We start from the raw sequence: 18,512 nt of genomic DNA, 5'->3' as shown, positions 1-18,512 counted from the left end.
AAGTCATAAAAAATTGCCTAAATGGTATAGTCATGATAAATTTATCCAAAACTAATTTTTGAATCACCAAAAAATGCAAATTGGTACGCTCGTGACATATTCACCCCGCATTAACTTCCGTTTAACTTTATCCTGAAATTCCCGAGCTGTATGACACATGACAACAACTCAAGTGACACAGTAAGTCCACATGAAAATCTATATCGGTTTGGGTAATTTTTCGGGTATACTAGTTTAAGGTTTTTGGGGACACAAAATTAATTTGAGATAAATTTATTACGATATATCAGGTTATGATTTTTCGTGGTATTAATCCAATTTTTTATTGGGTATTCTTGCTGTTTATTGATGAATATGCGTTTACCATCTAAATGACCTCCGTGAGGTTGATTTGCAAACTCCCAAGCCAATGACATTAGAGTTTAGTGAAGGTCCTCCCTTAATGGATTGCCAGATCATTAATCTCCAGAATCATCCACTTCTAATCTCATTAGTCATTACAAGTGCCACGACCCTATGGCTCAGACTAGACAAGGTCAAAAAGGATCACTTTGTCTCTTGAATGGTGTGACTGGTGTCGGCAGCGTCTGCATAAATAAGGTGGTACCAAAGTTATAGAAACAATCTAATTTGGGTATTGTTCATGTAATAAAATCATGTAGATCAATTCTATCATTTTGGTGTCAATTGCACAAGAAATGATAGCAAAATGTACCGCAGTGACCATTTACTTTTCTTCCTTTTTGTTTCACATAATCAATCTCTTATTTTTCTCATCCTTATAAGGGCTTAATTAAGAGTTAGGAGAGATACAAGGATATTATAGTGAGAACTAGCGAATTTCTCCCCACTCTCGAAGGATATTCCTTTTTCTAATCGTTATAACCATTGCCAAATTTGACTTTGAACCTTTCAATCTTTTCTCCGACCTCGAAATGTAGTTGAGAGGATATGTGCACAATTAGATAGTCCGACTTAAAATCAAGAGTAAACGATGGACAGACTGTGATTAGGAATCAGCATCTTGAAAACTCGAAAGGGCCAAAACCATATTCAACTCACAATTTTTTGAAACTTTGAAACTATCATTAGAAAAATTTTGAATGTCAGAAAGATCCATTACAAGAAGAAAAAACTACAGGTAGGCCGAACTAGGCTCTGCACATCGTGTCACAAATTACCCGCATGCGTCGCCATCTTTCTCGAGATAAGATAGGCCGAAGCTACGTACACTCACGACAAATCAAATTGTCATTCCCCCAAAATTGTTTATAAATAAATTGAACTTTAAAGTCAATTATTACACGAAAATCCAAGTTTTGAAGATAAAACAAAGTGGAAAATCTCCGAAAATAATACTTATTTTGCCCTCGCATGGATTAACCTTAAATCCATGGTCCATCCATCCCCATCGCCATCTCTCTCTCTGTCTTTCGCACTGTCTTTATCTTTGTTTTCTTGCATAAACACAAGGATTGCGCAAAAGCTACTGCGCTCAGACGCTGTCCGAAAGACAGCTTCATCCTCAAATCTCACTCTCCCTCTAGAAAAAAGATCGTTTCTTGGAGCAAGAACAGCACCATCTTCTCGTTTCTAGAGAGAGAGAGAGAATGCAAGATCCGGCGAATGACTTGTTTCCACCACCCTCATCTCCGACAGCATCCTCAATCTCTTCCTCTGATCTCGACACCGAGGTGAATCCCCGACCAGCGAGTCCTTAAAAATCGGAACTTGTTACCGCGGATTAAAGAAAAGAAGCCGCTTTGAATTCTCACTATTCTTGTTGTTTCCTTGATTCTTGATTTTCAGTCCACGGGTTCTTTCTTCCATGACCGGAGCACGACCCTCGGGACCCTGATGGGCGTCAGCTTCCCCGCAATCGCCTTCCGAAACCCATCTCAGCATCGCGAAGCCCACCACCAGACCACCTCCTCCTCCTCCGCCGCCGCGGCAGCCTCGGGAGGGGGCCGGAAATGCAAGAAGCCCAAGAAGAAGAAGGCCGTCACGGCCGCGGCGGCGCTGGTGGCGGAACGGCGGAGGAGGTGGTGGCGGCTCTGCCAGGACGACGGCGCGAAGCCGGCGTCCCTCGGCGAGTTCCTCGAGATCGAGCGGAGGTTCGGGGACGGCGCGTTCTACGACGGCGCGCCGCGTTCGGAGCTCGATGGGATCGCGGATAGCAACAATCAGCAGAGAAACGGAAGGGTCCTGTTCGCCGACGGCCGGGTCCTGCCGCCCGCGGTGGACGTCGGCGACGGGACGCCGTCGGCCGACGGCGGGGCTCTGTGTCGGTTCTCGGTGTCGCTCACTGGGCTCTGTTCTTGACTCCGAGAGAGAGATTCTTGTCGTCATTAGGGGTCTGATCATTCTTTTTGTAAGCTTGTCATTTAGGAGTTGATGATCATAAAGCATTAATTTGGCTTCATTTATGGTTTTTCCCTCCTTCTTTTTCCTGCTGTGTTTTGTTTGCTTCCTCCTGATTTTATTGCCCATCATCACATCACGGTGACTATTTACTCTCTTCTCAGTTCTCAGTTCTCATCTGGTCCAATCATATTCAAGTGAATTCCATTGAATACTCCTATGGGGTAAAAGATCACCAAGGCGACTTCAAGTTGCCCCTCAAATTCATACCGCAGACTCATCTTTTGCAAATCAAGTTGCAAAGTTCAGAGTACAAACACAAATTTAGGGATTGGAGAATATCACTGGGAATCAATCTATTAATAAACATGACACTGTACACACTCAGCAAGATTGAAATGTCTGGGGCCTCACTAGAAATAACATTGTTTCTTGTTCTTACAGACACCAAGTTATCCCTGGACATATGTATATCAGTCTAAATTAGAAAAAAAATCACTCTTTGCGTTCATCTAGAGTTGTGACACCAGGGTATTAAATTCCCTTTTGATTCTGGTGCTGATAACAGCACGGAATTCAAGATCAATAAGATGACTAAGAAAGGCTTGAGCTAATTAATCATATGATAGCCTACATGGAGTCTCCATAATGGTCTCCAGAGCAGGCCTCCAAGACCTCTGCTTTGAGTACCTCTCAATTGGTTCCACTGCATCATCTCTATCTGAACCCTCCATCGTCTTGGCCTCAGATGGGAAGATGCAGAACTCACTGAACAGAGGGAAGATCTTGCTCAGGTTGTTGAAGCTCCCATGCTTGAGAGCCTTGGAGGCTCTGTAGGTAAGGGCGCTCATCTCTTCGTAGGTGAGTACAGAGTAGAGGAGCTCCATGGGGAGGAGGAAGTAGAAGTGGCGAAGCTCGAGCTCCTCGTCGGCCGAGAGGCCGTGGATCCGGTGGCCGACCCGGAGGGTGGAGGAGTTGCAGAGGAATTGGCCCTGGTTCTCAAGCATGAGCTCGGCCGCTCTGATGGGCCTTGGGTAGATTTGCATCCTGCCATCAGAGGACAGGACTTTCGCCACTGATGACCCACTTGAGATGATGGATGGAGCGCAGGAAGTTGCATTACCCATGAATGAATTTGTGTGTATAGTCTTGAGAGAGAGAGAGAGAGAGAAGAGAGAAGGGTTGATGGTGGTTCTTGTACATAGAAGTGAGTGAAAGGGTTGAGGAAGGTGATGGGTTTTATTGGTTTGACACAGAGGGACTCTCAATGCATAGGTGAATTTAAGTATGAATTAATGATCGGAGTTTGTTGAGATAAAGACAACAAAGGGAGGAAGGTCAGTTGTCAGTTAGCTGCAGCCATCTCTATTAATCTATATTATTATAAAAAGCAGAAAATAACAGTAATCACACTAACATGAACAGGCCGGATTGCTGGTCTTGCCATGCAGCATGTATCTTTCAGGAGAAGAAGACAGCTATGGTCTCTTTTGTAAGGATTTGAACTGATTTACGAAACGGAATCCTCCTGTCAATTTTCACTGACAAGAGATAATAGCATAAGCTTATTTAGCCGAAGCAGCGGCATGCGAAACGAAAGCAAGACGTTACTAGATTAGAAAAGGTCGCGTTATGCTCTACTTCACGGTCAGTGCAGTATAAATAGCTGATGTGAATTCGACTTAAAACTTTGCTTACCCTTCACAGAATGCAAACATAGTTTAGTGAGCTTTGGGTGGGTTTTGATCTTAATGGTTTGGTAATGTTTTGTTTAAGAAGGTGAGCACATGGGGTGGGGACGGGGCAAGAGTTTTGCCCTTGCAGTAGACTCACTTAAGGACACCACCAAACCAATGATTGGACATGGGAAGCAATTTCTCCAATAATATTCCAATGACCTAACTCCATTAATCTAATACCATTGATAGACAGACCATCAAATATGCAACCATCCCCCTAGAGAGAGAGAGATCTGTAATATGTTTTTGCAGGTGAATGAATGTCTGTACAGGTAATACTATTGGACTGACAATGACAATATTGAGTTTTGCAAGGTTTGAGGTCGCTATCAAAATTGCTAGCTTGCAAATATTCCATGACCCATCTTCTTTAACTTACTAAACAATCTATTGCCTAATTATGAACCAACTTCCCATTGCAACAGTCAATTTCGGCAATTGTGGGAGGTCCCCACTCGGTTTTCTTTTAATTACGGAGACACCCCCTTTTCCAGATTTCCCAACTGAGCCATCAATTAAGAGAAATTAAGCAAAATATTATGCACGGAATTACAATGAAAAGCTCAAAGCAAGCATGCACTGTTGAGTCTTAGTACCAAGTACATTACAGGGAGACCGGTCTGAAGGCCAACTGATATTTTGGTGGATTTTGTTCTAAGCAAGAGACATGAATGGTGGTTAGGTTGTTACTAAAAGTCACGACATAGTCTCATCAAGCATCAGAACAAGACGATGTTCACAAGATACGAATCAGCACCAAAAAGATTTCTCATCCGATCTTCAAGTGGCGACATCATGCAATAGCCTGTCATTGGGTCAGGAGGACCATGACTAGTGTACAATCCACACAGAAACAAGCAAAAAGACACAGTTCAATCATAAATCTCTCTTTAGAACCCTGGACATAACCTATGTAAACCATATGTTGTGTCCAAATTTTCTCATAACCAACAGAAGTAGACATTCTGTAAGTATGCCACAGAATCGATGAATGGAATATTTAAACCCTCACCATGCAAATAGGACAGAATCGATGAATGGAATATTTAAACCCTCACCATGCAAAGAGGACTTGTTTTTACTTGGTTAATCATGCACACGATCAAGCAAGCATCTAGGAAATCTGAAATCTCGTCCACTAAGCTCGACCACTTTGATTCTATTTTATGCCTCTATGCAAAATAAAGAAATTCCGGCACCTTGACTTAATAATGAGAAGTCATTGCAAGCCATTGAAAGTATTAATCAATTTGACAGAAATAACTATCCACGCTATTAAATCTTAGATTAACCCTTTAGCTGAGTAAAATTCAAGCATGACATACGAGAAAACTCCAAAAAAAAAAAAAAAAAAAAGAACACAGCGTTCATCTTTTCTCTGGAAACCATCTCATGGCAGGGACGCAGGAAAAAGAATTCAAGCATGCCATTTTCCACAAACGATTCACCAGCGAAATGTATTACGAAATTAGTATTTCCAGGCCAAAAAAAAAAAAAATCTACAATGAATAGGACTCATGGCATTACAATTCTAGGAAGCAGTGTAAAAAATAGCACTATATCTCCAGTATTGTCTTAAACAAAAACTAGTCCCGATAAGATGAACAAAAAGAGAAGAATAACATTTCAAAACAGAAACTATCGCTTTCAACATATCTGAATCATACAACCAGCAACAAACTCACTATCCAATCAGTATTCAGAGCAAGAGCTTTTCATTACATTATTTTGAAAAACAATTGAGAGACAAAACTCTTCCAATATTGAACTGCACTGCTAACGAGCTTCAGGTCAAACTGCTCGGTCGATTGAATTAGGAAAGCTGTTATACAGCCCTCTTCATGTTAAATCTGCCATGATACAGGTAAGCTTCATATAGTGCCAGTTCAGGATATACAACCAATACTAGGATTTCAACAAGTATTCAGCTGGTGGAATTCTCTGTGTGTGTGTAAGAGAGAGAGAGAGAGAGAGAGAGAGAGAGTTTCCTTGAGCAAAAAAAAAAAAAAAATCACATTTATTAAGCACATGGAGATACGTACTTCAGTATTCGATCTTTAGAAAGTTGTTGGGCCCCAGATTCGCATAAGATTAATCATTCCAAAAGTGTTGCTATCTCCGACTTTTCTTTTGCTGAAGTCTCTTGAAGGCCATGAATGTAACCGCAGCAGACAGAGAATACCTGCTCCAAGGGGGTAACAAGTCAAAAAAATGATCTATCCACATTCACGAACTCTGTGCCTTCATTTTCTCTAGACCAACACTACTGCTCCCACATTTTACAACATATAGAAAATAGAAATTATAAATCGGTTTCACAGGACTTATATTGCCTCAGACGAGAGAAAATAAACTTTGATGTTCATCCTTTAAACTGTTCCTCTTGCATGCAAGAAAATGGAATATACCAATATAACACTACATCCCTTTTTCACAGATTGAACTGGTAGGGGAACACAATTGAAACTATAATAACAGAAGTGGCATCAGACATAACAAGTATATCAAACCCTAGACTGCTATTAGCCCTAATTAACATGGACTCTTCAACAAAGAAAAAGCTAAAGGGAATCGATGTCTGATGCATGGTATTGGTTTCAAGAATAACATGGTAACAGCATTGAGGCTACTTCAAACAATAGTAATGGGAGAAGGAAAAAAGGGTCAGAGGAAGAGATGGGAGACAGAGAGCATCAAGTAAAATTGACAGAAGAAAGAAGAAAAAAACTGACTCTAATGAAAACTTGCAGTGAATAAGGAGCGAAAATTTCTTATAAAAAGCTAAAGACTCACTTTTTCAAGAGACCTGGGAAAAAAAGAAATATGTTGAAGAGATTGCAAGAGTAATTATGTAAATTGGCTATTTTTAATTGCCAAAAGTTCCTACGAGCATACCATGTCAAAGTATAATTTAGATGGTCTTGTGGCATCACTGAACTGCGAATCAAAGTATTCACATCTTTCGGTACTGGATACGGATTACTTGGATTCACAATTTCATTAATATCTTCTATATAGAGAGTATCGGCAGGAAGCCCAGAAGCATGAGCAATGGCTGCAGTGTCAACATAAAACCACTGGGAGGAAGCTGGATCGTTTGCCGGAACAAAAATACTGGGCTTCTCGCTCCCTCGAATGACTCCTAGAACCTCTACCGGCGCGACAGTAGGAACATGTCCCTGTAAGCTGCAAGAAATTAGATACATCTCTTTAAAATTATCTATCTCACAAGAGCAAGGCATCAAGGCACGTCAGACGACCTCAACATCTTTAGGCTTCTTAGACCAGAGTTTCCACCAAGATTTTTCTTCACTCTTTTGCACAGAGGTTTCTGATGCATCTGTAGCCTTTCCAGCATCATCCAAAGTTTCAAGGAACTTGTCTCTCCAACTTCGGGGTACCCATCCTCTATTAACCAGAACCGGAAACTTCACACTGATAAGGAAATTTGATAAACCTAGTTAAAAAGGTTCAGAAGCACACTGTGTATATCATCATCTTCTTATTAAAAAGATCTTACACATCAAGAAAAGACCAAGTCTTCCAATTCAATTCAAGAAATGAAATCAAATGCTACAGCTAAAATACTCATTCATAATGCCTAAAGCACGAGTGAGGTAAACAAATTGTTGGAAGTATCTCCAACTTATTGTCATTTCTTGTCATTAACATGAAGTTTTGTGAGACCCAGGTTATAAGAAATTGAGATAATAAACATAACAAGATTAAAGTAGTAAACAAAAAACAATCAAACGTGACAGACTCTGTCAATCCAACTTCAGAAAAACTCGAATTATTTATAAAAACTTAGTGCTTGGCATTGAATGTCCATAAATCATGATAGCTAGGCGCAAATGGACTAGATAAGGAGATTGAGAATGTAAGTCAAGGTCAAGCCCCAATTAGAGCCATTCAATCTAAGGTATAAAGCATGAAATAGCATGATCAATGATCACTTAATATTCTATCCACCATGAGGCAAACAGCATTATCAAGGAACAGTCGTACGTGAAACTACCTGAAAAACAAGTAGCTTGAATGCTAGCAAAAGTTAAGATCTTGAAAACACAACAGTAATGAGCATTTGAGTTTGGACAGAAAAAATACCAATATTTCCATATACCAGTCACAATTCACATATCATTGAGGATCAAAACAAGAATGATTACCTTTCTGGGTCATCTGAAATGGGCATAAGTGGAGTGATTAGATAGTACCCATTCTCTGTCACTCCCGAAATGCTTCGGGAACGTGGACCCACATATATTGATTTTTTGTCATAAAAAACTCCTTTGCCGAAAACCCTCCTAAACTCCAAAGAGTGCAGGTCCTTGTTGGTGGGAGATACGTTCTCAAGTTTCATAGGTTCCATATCCAATCTCTTCTGCCTATATTCCAGCATGTTAATCTGTGAAAGGAAAAAAAAAAAAAAAAGATAATCATTGGCGTTTTTCTTCATTAATGCCTCAACCACATGGCAAATGTCTTGTCCTGATTTCATTAACACAAACCATTGTGGTGAATGTCTTACTATGCTTGGAAGCATGAGTGAATGGAAAATGCAAAAAAAAGTTCTCACAATTTTAAATTTTCCTCCTCTTCTTCTCAATTTTTTTCCAAATTTTCCACTCCGATTATCTTTCCCCCCATTTTTCCCCAATTTCCTAACAGAGTCATAGCGTACATAAAGCTACGGCAACCAAGCCTTCACACATTAGATATAGTCGTCTCAGAAGAAACCATTTTGTCATTAGACTCTAGCTCAATTCCGTGTATCGTGTTACATTGTAATATCCGGACTATCAATATGAAGACCATTTCTTCATGGAGTATGTTGAACTGGATGCAAACCACTTTCCAAATGAATAACGTTTTACGAGTGTTTCCAAAAGGCGCCAACACCATGATTTGGTGTTCATCTTTCTTGCACGATTCCACAGAAACCACCCGCCAAAGCCTTTTCATTTATTCAACTGAGATGCAAACTACTGAATCGAACCAGCAATTCCCCATAAACTAACGAAAGCTAGTAGTGCTAGTACTAGCTGCATTAGCTTGAGACATAACCATCTGGAACTCAGATAAACAGAAGAAAACAAGAATCGCTCAGTGGAAAGAAGAGAATTGACCTTGTCCTGTCTCCTGAAAATCTGCCAAGTCCCAAGACCAAACGTAATAGCTCCAGGAACGAAAAGCAGCCAGTTGGACCACCTCGATCCATTCTCTTTACCTACTACAAGTGCGCATCCGCCACAAGACCAAGCAAACAAATTCACATCGTATACGCAGATATCGCAGATCGAAAGCAGAAGAGCAAGGACATGCACGCACGCCCACGTAACTAAAATCACGTACCTTGAGCCTGAGAAGAGGAGCCGCCGCCGCCGCCGCCGCCGGCGGCAGAAGAAGCGGCGGCGGAGGACGTGAAGAAGCGAGATGACGACGGAGATAGCGACGGCGCCGGCGCTCGGAGGACGGAATGCTGGCAGCGCGGCGAAGAGACCGCCGCGACTCCTCCGCGGCGCAGCTCGCTCGCGAGAGCTCTGGAAATGGAGGAAGGTGGTGACCCCATTTGGAGCTTCTCATCTGAGACTGAAATTCATTGCCTCCGCGGGACCTCGACTTGCGTAAACCAAAATTCTCTTGACGCAGGAACGTTCAAGGTAGGGGGTTTTGGAGGGGTTTTTGATGGACTCCATAGATTTTTCTCTGAGCCCACTTTCCAGAGTAGCCCACGACCCATCAAGCTTCGCGGTCTGATGAAGAATAAGCCCAAATAAACTAGGGTTTCTCTCTCTCTTCCATCTCTCTGCAGCTATAAAAACCATGGAATTGCAGCCATAGTTCATGCTCTGCTCTCCGAAGGAGTTGCAGGGTTCAGGATCGATCTCTTCATTTTGGCGATCTACCTTTACAAAAATTTTCCTTTCTTCTTTGTTCGTCTCTCTCTCTCTCTCTCTCTGATCCCCTGTCTCTGCGAGAAGGCAATCAGTATGCGTCACTGATGCGCTTTGCCGATGCAAGTAGCGCCATCAGCCCTTTTCGTTGCCGACAACGAAGGACACAGCGAGCAGATTATGCTTGCGGGTCGCCGTCGCTCCGTACGGCTCTCGCATTCACATGCTCGTATATTTTCCGGCCGTCGCTCTTGAGCTCCGCCATTTTTATTTTTATTTTTTTACGGCGGGGGCGTTGGTCGATCTGTGGCGCGTAGATGTCTCGTCATTAAGGAAACCAAATTGCCCATTTTAAGAATTTCCAATACTAAAAGTCTCTCACAAATCCTAGCCTCGCCGGCGCCGCGCCGGCGCCGCCGCAGCGGATGTGGGTTCGGGGAGCTCGGCCTGAACGCAGGAACATAATGAAGGATGTAACACAACTGGAAATGAAAAATGGAAGAGATTCTATAGAACTAGAGATGATGTATAGCTGACATAATCGTAAAATGGAAAAATAATAATAATAATAATAATAATAAGATTCCAATTTTCAATTATATAAGATCCGTAGAGTACGAAATTTAAGGGCAATCGATTAAATGCCCTCAGTTTATTTTGAGTTAGTATTATTTCTCCAGGCGGACAATTTTTTACTTCTATAAATTGATGTTATGGGCATGAAATCGTGGGTTCCCATTGTTTTTACAGCGTGAGACAATGTGAATATGATCGGGACGTCGTTCGACCCTTAATTATATTGCCTAGCCCTAGTCACTCTCTGACTAGGCCCAGAAAGAGAATTCTACAAAGAGGATATGTTTTGGAAGTCAGTCTTGTGGTGTTGGATACATAAGGATGAGAGAACCCTTGCACATATACATAAACCTCTCAAATTACAATTGTAGTTCTCTCCTCAATTTAAAGCTACCAACTATCATATGGTACAAGTACACAATTCTCATGTTGCGCCTAATAATATTTTAGAGCACTATCGAGAACCCCTAAAACCTTGAGATTCTTCAAGGCATCCTCGGTCATCGCGACCACCTTCTCGATCCTTCGTGCCAGGAAAACCTCTCTCCCCCACTCGATTGGACGACATCCTTGGCGCTCTCAATTCGGGAGTTCTCCGCTTGCCCGATCAAATCATTTCCTTGGATCTTTGGTCCCTTAGGAGATTGGCGGCTCTTCATCTCTCATACTATTTAATCTTTTCCCTTATTGACTTTCCGGGCGCACAGCTCTCTTTAACACCAACTTGCTCCTCAAGCAATTCCTCCCCTGGTTTGTCCATCTCCATGCCGTCCGGCAATCCTCCCACTCCCGAAAAAGCACACAGACATAGCGTGCTCTCATGAGCTGGCTATGACAACAACATCTCCGCCATTGGCCCCTCTGAAGGTTGTAGCCATATGTGAGACAAGTTTAACTCCTGCCAATGGAAAAAGATAGTTCATAGTCAATTGCACACAATAGGTACCCTCAAAACAATGAGCCACCGCTACATTTTCAAATATGAGATGGCTCAAAGATTCTCCTTCTTGAGTTCATCATAAACCAGGATATAAGCTTGAATCTATCCTCTTCATATGAGGAATGATGAATCTTCACTTCTAAAACTTCTTAAAAATATCCGTTCTTATCAGAACCCAACATTCCCCTTATGTAAGCAATGGAAAACAGTTCTGTAATCCAAACATGAATACCAATGGCCATCGTTCTAAATTTGAACCTCTTGACGGGGAAAAAAGCAGAAATAGGTTTCTAAATTTGCATCTCTTCTAGATTGCCAGCACTGTTTCACAGAACATTGCGCAAAAGAAGACAATATTAAGAACTTACACACCAAGAATAGGCAGTAGATAAACCAAACAATAAGACTTCATATTTGGCTAGAATTAAGTCGAACTTCATCTGTTCAGTTTCCCTAATTCGCATACACTTTGAAAGGTTAGCCACTTCTAATACCTCTCTCCTTTGCAACTTTCTGATTCAACATTCACTGCCCCCAATGAATAGGAAGGATACGATTACCTTATATTGAAACAAACAAAATGATGGCTCATAGATTTTCATTAAGATGTTCAAGTGCAACAGAGGAATGAACTTGCAAATTATGTATTCATTTCCCTTCTCATTTATCTCATATTAACTGAGTACTCAGCAATCAATTATCAGAAAAAGCAAATATAAATCAGCATATGATATTCCATATTGCAGAAACCATGATGTCATGCATAAACCATTTATCTCATTTCACCTTATTGACCAGTGACTGCTGGTTCATCTCTCCTTGTGACTTTTTAATTTGAGCCGTCAGCCATGCTATGGTTTTAGCAACCTGATTAAAATTGAATACTTGAATTTACCAACAGGGGAAAAACAAGTTTCCAGACCAAGGACTTTGTAAGCTTCCCATCCTCTTATTCCTTTGTGTCATGGTAGCCAGCTAGTTCCTAGTTTTTTCCTAGCATGTGCAACTACAACCTGCCAACTATGGCCTCTAATCCTGAAATGTCGCGGAGCATTCTATTTTGAGAAAATACATACCGAATATGTCAGACTTTTAAACTTTAAACAACATAATTTCTACCTAATTGCATTGTTGAGGTCCTCCTGTATAGAAATTTGCTTGGCTTTGCTTCCCTCGTTCTATAGAACCACCAATTTGGCTTGCTTTCTAATGAAAATTGAACAAATGAAAATGCAAGAATAGTTTCACGCCAATAACAACAGTAAGAACCTTCATTTCTTTTGGCTAAACTTGGATTGACCAGCACAAATTCAATAGTTACCACAGACGTAGAATAAAATATTAGCAAGACAATTAATGATGATAACTATAGTCGTCAACAATAATCATGGCACCAATTTATTCCGAACCGAGAAACGAAGCAGATTGACCTATTTACAAACAATGGGTCAAGTCAAAATAATCATGAAATCTCTCTCGTTTCAGAAGATAGAACAATCAGAACATGGTGGATCATCTACAAGTAGATCCAATGAAGCTGGAAAGCAATACATCAATAATTGACTATGTGATGAAACAATAACGTTCATTCATGTTACAGAATTTTTCATTATTTACGTTCCTTCAACATGATTTTTCTGTAGAAGCTGATTTGACATCAGCATTTGTCATCTCGAGGCTTTTTCGAGACTAATGGATTTAAGTTTTTAGTATCTAAGTGGATAAAAGTATATGCATCTTTTCGAACATTCACTTCTATTGTGACTCCTAGAGATTATTCTTGTCCTAATATGGAACCTCTTTCCTGTCTGCTTGTCCTTCTTAGTTCTTTCTTGAGTTTTAATTTATTGAAGAAAATAGAAAAGAACAATTGATGTTTTCATTTTCTTTTCTTCTTTGCTGTTTTCAGTTGACCAAGACATAGAAAAAAGCAATTACTTGCAAGTCGCAACAGAATTTTGAGTCATTCAAGTATGGCGATCAAAGAGAATCTTTACAAATGGATATTATGAAATATGCAGCTTAACCTATGAGCTTGACAAGTGGAGCCAAGCAAAATGAGAAAGATTTAATCATTGCTAAACTACCCAAAAAAATGACAATTACGAAATAGATTTAATCTGAAAATCAAAGGCTCACTCCATTGAGACCAACTATCAAGTTTAATTCCATACAAAAAAATATTTTGTTGATGGATACTGTCCAGTGAATTCCATGATTTTATCCTTTCAAGACATATTTGATTCCTTAATTCAGTAACTCAATTAATTCAGTAACCCAATTCGAAAGCACATGACGGAGCAATTATAAGAGGTGGAATCTCCTTAAACCCACTCCCTCCCCTCTATCCTTTGTTGTCCAATAGGTCTCTCTACTAATTGGTCCCATGCCCATAAGCTTAATCACATTAAACAAGTAGGTATACCTTCCGAAACAAAAGGATATCAAGTGATCCAGTGACACATCATTTTTCAAATTGCAGCCAGCGATACTTCAACAAATTTTGCACTGTCGTCTTCACACCATACATTTTCCTAAGAACTAGTAATAAGTGTCCAGCATTAGCGATGACTGATGTCATCAGCACTTGAGAAGGGAACAAGTTATACTACATGTTGTAGACAGAATTGGTCTTGGTTAATAACAAAGGGCCAACAAGCTTCCTAAAAAGGACATAAACCCATTTCATTTTCAGGAACATCGGCTTCTAGATGGTCCAAACTTTCATCAGCTGGACAATGCTGTAAGCATGGAGTAACATATATGTCCTTTTACCTGCCTGCTTTGTGATTGATGAAACTCATAAATATTCATTGCAACCAACGCCACTTTGGAACACTTAATTTTGCATGTAAGTACAGGAGGGCATGAGGCAGAAACAGATGGACAAAATCGTCAGTCATCAATGCCTCATTTAATAGTAAATACACTACTAATCACCCAATGAAACTTCATCTCTTATATTTCATTTCTCCTTCAGCAGACAACAAACAAGACAAATAACATACACAGCATGAATGTTCACAAGGTTCATAACAGGGAAACGTACCTTAGCTAAATCTCAAGGAGCGCTGTTGTCAAAGAGAACGTCGTAAAATCGCCGTCTTTCTTCTGGGTCAAACAAACTTCCTAGTCCTTCTCCTTGATCCTGTTCAGGAAGTTCATCACTTTTCTCCTTCCTTTTCTCTAATCTATCTACATGTATCCCAATTCTCCTTTTCTTCTCCAAATTCGCTAGATAATGCCTTCGATTGAACTCATGAAGCCCCTCTTGCATTAATTCTCCAAACTTCTCCTTGACAATAACCAGAGGATCCTTTTCAACCAATTCTGATCCATTATATCCTTCCCTGAGAAGAACAGTATATAGTTGATATTTGTTTGAAACATAGAAAATACCGGGGTACTTCAGCAGCAAAATATTCAATTTCTCTGGTAAAGAAAACTCTCTCCTGAAATGAGCAAGTTTCAAGATTGATGCCCTCTTCCACAAGGTCAATGATAGAATCTCATGGACCAAACCCACTGTCCTCTTCTCCACTTCCTTGGATCCCTCTATTAAACCTCTAGAATCCACGTAAGGAGAAATGTAAGGAGTTGCATTAAATTCATGAAACCTCTCCCATGATTTAGCCCAGGTTGAAGGCAATGAACATGAAAAACATGGCTCAGAACCATGCCTGTGAGCTGAAGCTTCAATTGCAGAGACAGCTAAATCAGGGTACCATGATATAAGCTCGAGCTCCATAGAACTCTTTCTACCACTATGATTTACAACCCGAAATATATCCCCATGCTTTGCAACAATCCTCAGCATGTAATCATCTGGAAACCCAAAATTTCGTTTCAACTCATTGATCTTTGTAACATTAAGCCTCTGATTTGTGCTCATCATCAACAGTTTTGCCAACCGTTCCACGAAAACTCGCTCTTGCATATTTTTCACTGACTCTTCCTCGTCCACCAAATACATCATCCGTTTTGATAAACGACAATAATATTCATCACCCTTGAGATAAACTTCAAAGCAGCAAGGATACTTTTTTAGCCAGTTTAGAGCTTTCCCTTGAAGATCAAGAGTCTTAAACTTCTTCTGGAGAAATTTGACAGGTGTCACCTGGCCAGGACATGCAAGGATTATATTCTTGATCTGATTGTTGACAACCCACCGACGATTTCGTGAGAGAGCCGCCTCAAGATCTGGATCCTTCTTCATTGACCAAAGAGCCATGTGTCTTACCAAATGTAGAAATGATGTTGGAAAAGAGAGTCCATTATTGCTATGATTTACACCGCGAAATACGATGGAGATCACCATTTTCACCTCATTTCCAATGTTTTTGAATGGCAGCCCAGAAACCAGCACACATCCTAATACCATACCAGATAATCAAGAGATGAATAAAGGGAATTTATAAAGCGCAAATTCATATGGATTTCATACATTAAAAGCCTAGACAAGTAGATTATAGTCCCTAAAATTTTTACTAGTTTATTCACAAATAAAAAGATACTTGCCAATGATACACCGCCAATCCGCCATACCTAGACGAACCTATAGGTTGAATGGTTCCAACCCCCTACCAATAGCCAAAGCGAGTCCTAAAAAAATAGTTTTATGGTGTATTTGTTTCATGGAAAATCAAAGATTTGGAAAACATTTTCCAAAAAATAAATGTTTGCATCACTCATAAAAATGAATGAATGCAAATTATTTTCATTACCACGAATATAGTTAGGTAGAAAGTGTTAGTGATAATGAAAATATTTTCCGTTGACTAATTTTTTTAAAAGATATAAGCGTTTATTTTTTGGAAAATGTTTTCCAAATCTTTGATTTTCCGTGAAACAAACACACCCTTAAATGGAAACAATCATAATGGTATTTAGGAATGGCACCACCCTATCCCAGTACTATCCCAAACTTGTCCCAAACCCCGTAAGGTTTTCAGATGTGATCCCCAAACCCAACCTACTTAATTTGTCAAGAAACATGCAAAACCCAAACCCGTCTAATTGCAAAGTTCCTTTTTTTTTCCTCTTTTTCAAGATGGAACACAGACCATTCCAAGAGAGCACGTCCACCCACTTCTGCATTCTAGAAACTTTAAACAAAAGATGAAAAGGGGGTCTTGCAGTGGTCCCCAACTATCAAAGTTTAAAAGGACATTGGATATTCTAAACTTGTAAGTCATCAGCATCACTAGAGAAGTAAGGTGAACAAAATCTCAAATCAATTAAATATAAATAATAATGCAGATTTCCTTACACTAACATCCACATAAATGAAGGGTGTTAACAATTTTGATATTGCAAGCTCATCCGACTTTGCCCTGTTCTGTTGGTCTTGTAAGATGCTTCCATCAATACCGCCACACATATTCAAAGATCCACATTTGTCTCACTTGTAACTTTCCGAAATTTCCCTCGCAATATAATATCCTGAAATCGAGTAGCCAATCAATTTTTTTTTTCATACATAACGGCCCTAATTACAGACTTCTTTTCAATGCATAACCAGCACATGCAAGCATGTGCCTAAGCCCTAGTCATCATTAACTTAGGATTGGAAAAGATATATTCTACAAGTGGTTGAGGACAGCATGAAGAAATCAGAATGACTTGAAAAAGTGGAGAGAGAAGCTTTCCCAGATAACATGGATGGTGAGAATGAGGATGCTAATATACAAAGGCAATGGCAGATTGTATCAAAGATGGATGAATTGTGATCGTGAGAGGAAATGCATTGGCACTAAATAGCTCGAGTTCATTCGATTAATTGTGGGTAAAAACTCGAAAAGCTTCCACCAAACAACTCCGATGATGAAGAATTATGGACAAAGTGCTACAATTGAAGATTGAGGAGAGTAAATGGCTCGGTAGTGAGAATGAGATTGTTGCTGCTTTTAATTGCATTATCAGAAGCCTTTAAAGTCTAATGAGAGTATAAGCTAGAGTGGTATAGAGGGACATATTCAAAGGAAGGTCCAATTCTCGAGGCCGAGGTTTCAATGGAAGAGATTCAGCTAGCAACATTTTCAACGATGCTCGAAAGGCTCCGGGGCTAGATGGATTTTTTGGAATCTTTTACCAGAACCATTGGGATGTAGTAGGGCCAAAGCACACTCAAGCAATCCAGACTTTTTTTTTTTTAAAGTTCAGGTCAACTACCTCTTTTTGCTAACAATACCAACACACAATTCTTGTACCTAAAATCCCCCTTCCTAAATTAACCCTAATTTTAAGCTTATTAGCTTGTGCAATTCTCTCTACAAAATAATCTCCAAAGTTCTCGTTAAAAGAGTTCAGCTTTTTTAAAATGAGATGATCAAGGAGAACCAAAGTGCTTTCAATGCGGCAAGGCAATGATACAGAGAAATACATTAAGAACACAACGTTGTTCACCACAACTCCAGACCTAATGTCTTGTCCAAAACCAGCAGAATTTATATGTTCGATTATTCGAACTCACTGGCGAGCGTCGCTCGTGGTTGCCACAGAAAGGAAGCAGATCGACACAATCCGACGTAAGGGGAATGACAATGAGACGGAAGAGCAGAGCACGGCGAGGCAAAGCACCCGGCGGAGGACGGACAAGACGATTCATTAAGGAATGAGGCGTAAGGAAGCGAAGTGGGCGAAGGACTAGGGGAAAGAAAAAAGCACGAGAAATATGTAAAATTTACAAAAGTGAATAAGGGTATCCTCGTGCTCGTATCTCTCTCCTTTGTGAGAACTCCCCTCTCTCCATGGCGATAGTCTCCTCTCTCCTTTGTGAGAGCTCCCCTCTATCCATGGTGATAGTCTCCTTTGTAAGAGCTCTTCTCTCTCCTTTGTGAGAGCTCTTCTCTACCCTTATGGTGATAGTTTCCCCATAATCCTACCCAAACTTAAACCCTAAACCCCAAAAATCCCAATTTCGTTATCCCACTAAAGCCCCAAATTCCTCTGTGAGAGCTCTTCCGCGTTGCTTTTTTGGATTAGAGCTCCCTTCATCCA

The 18,512-nt window shown here is 40.3% G+C and overlaps 4 protein-coding genes and 1 long non-coding RNA gene across 12 annotated transcripts; 2 read left to right on the top strand and 3 right to left on the bottom strand.

Moving 5' to 3' along the window:
- Nucleotides 1-1,409: 1,409 nt before the first annotated feature.
- On the top strand, nucleotides 1,410-2,422 carry LOC115742058 (uncharacterized protein At3g17950). The gene is made up of 2 exons (XM_030676150.2): nucleotides 1,410-1,694; nucleotides 1,810-2,422. The coding sequence occupies exons 1-2, from the start codon at nucleotides 1,611-1,613 to the stop codon at nucleotides 2,320-2,322; spliced, it is 597 nt and encodes a 198-aa protein (XP_030532010.1). The 5' UTR covers nucleotides 1,410-1,610; the 3' UTR covers nucleotides 2,323-2,422.
- Nucleotides 2,423-2,867: 445 nt separating this feature from the next.
- On the bottom strand, nucleotides 2,868-3,746 carry LOC115742068. The gene has a single exon (XM_030676161.2). It carries the CDS (start codon nucleotides 3,486-3,488, stop codon nucleotides 2,976-2,978), a length of 513 nt encoding a protein of 170 aa, XP_030532021.1. The 5' UTR covers nucleotides 3,489-3,746; the 3' UTR covers nucleotides 2,868-2,975.
- Nucleotides 3,747-5,629: 1,883 nt separating this feature from the next.
- LOC115742035 (surfeit locus protein 1) lies at nucleotides 5,630-10,297 on the bottom strand. 4 transcript variants are annotated; one of them, XM_048281484.1, is made up of 8 exons: nucleotides 9,509-9,933; nucleotides 9,456-9,478; nucleotides 9,230-9,333; nucleotides 8,270-8,508; nucleotides 7,361-7,535; nucleotides 6,996-7,279; nucleotides 6,143-6,282; nucleotides 5,630-5,950 (listed from the first exon to the last, which is right to left on the bottom strand). In XM_048281484.1, the coding sequence occupies exons 1-7, from the start codon at nucleotides 9,670-9,672 to the stop codon at nucleotides 6,213-6,215; spliced, it is 1,059 nt and encodes a 352-aa protein (XP_048137441.1). In that variant the 5' UTR covers nucleotides 9,673-9,933; the 3' UTR covers nucleotides 5,630-5,950; nucleotides 6,143-6,212. The 4 variants fall into 4 exon arrangements, with proteins under 4 accessions (XP_048137441.1, XP_048137442.1, XP_048137440.1 ...); XM_048281485.1 differs by having other exon boundaries at nucleotides 9,230-9,330; XM_048281483.1 differs by having other exon boundaries at nucleotides 9,230-9,330; nucleotides 9,456-10,297.
- An 840-nt stretch (nucleotides 10,298-11,137) lies between these two features.
- On the bottom strand, nucleotides 11,138-18,173 carry LOC115742001 (protein WHAT'S THIS FACTOR 1 homolog, chloroplastic). 5 transcript variants are annotated; one of them, XR_007198956.1, is made up of 5 exons: nucleotides 17,986-18,173; nucleotides 15,838-15,884; nucleotides 14,563-15,748; nucleotides 12,783-12,839; nucleotides 11,138-11,471 (listed from the first exon to the last, which is right to left on the bottom strand). XR_007198956.1 is itself a non-coding variant. In XM_030676067.2 (4 exons), exons 1-3 carry the CDS (start codon nucleotides 18,118-18,120, stop codon nucleotides 14,575-14,577), a joined length of 1,356 nt encoding a protein of 451 aa, XP_030531927.1. In that variant the 5' UTR covers nucleotides 18,121-18,173; the 3' UTR covers nucleotides 11,138-11,472; nucleotides 14,563-14,574. The 5 variants fall into 5 exon arrangements, 2 of the variants coding, with proteins under 2 accessions (XP_030531927.1, XP_048137438.1); XR_007198955.1 differs by lacking the exon at nucleotides 12,783-12,839 and adding an exon at nucleotides 12,633-12,719; XR_007198954.1 differs by lacking the exon at nucleotides 12,783-12,839 and adding an exon at nucleotides 12,633-12,712.
- On the top strand, nucleotides 12,850-13,572 carry LOC125315675. The gene is made up of 2 exons (XR_007198957.1): nucleotides 12,850-13,388; nucleotides 13,477-13,572. It is a non-coding gene; the product is annotated as an uncharacterized LOC125315675 (long non-coding RNA).
- Nucleotides 18,174-18,512: the final 339 nt, after the last annotated feature.

The sequence above is a fragment of the Rhodamnia argentea genome, chromosome 6 (genome assembly GCF_020921035.1).
Source record: "Rhodamnia argentea isolate NSW1041297 chromosome 6, ASM2092103v1, whole genome shotgun sequence".
Taxonomy (NCBI): domain Eukaryota; kingdom Viridiplantae; phylum Streptophyta; class Magnoliopsida; order Myrtales; family Myrtaceae; genus Rhodamnia; species Rhodamnia argentea.
This window is presented reverse-complemented; position numbering and strand designations above follow the sequence as displayed.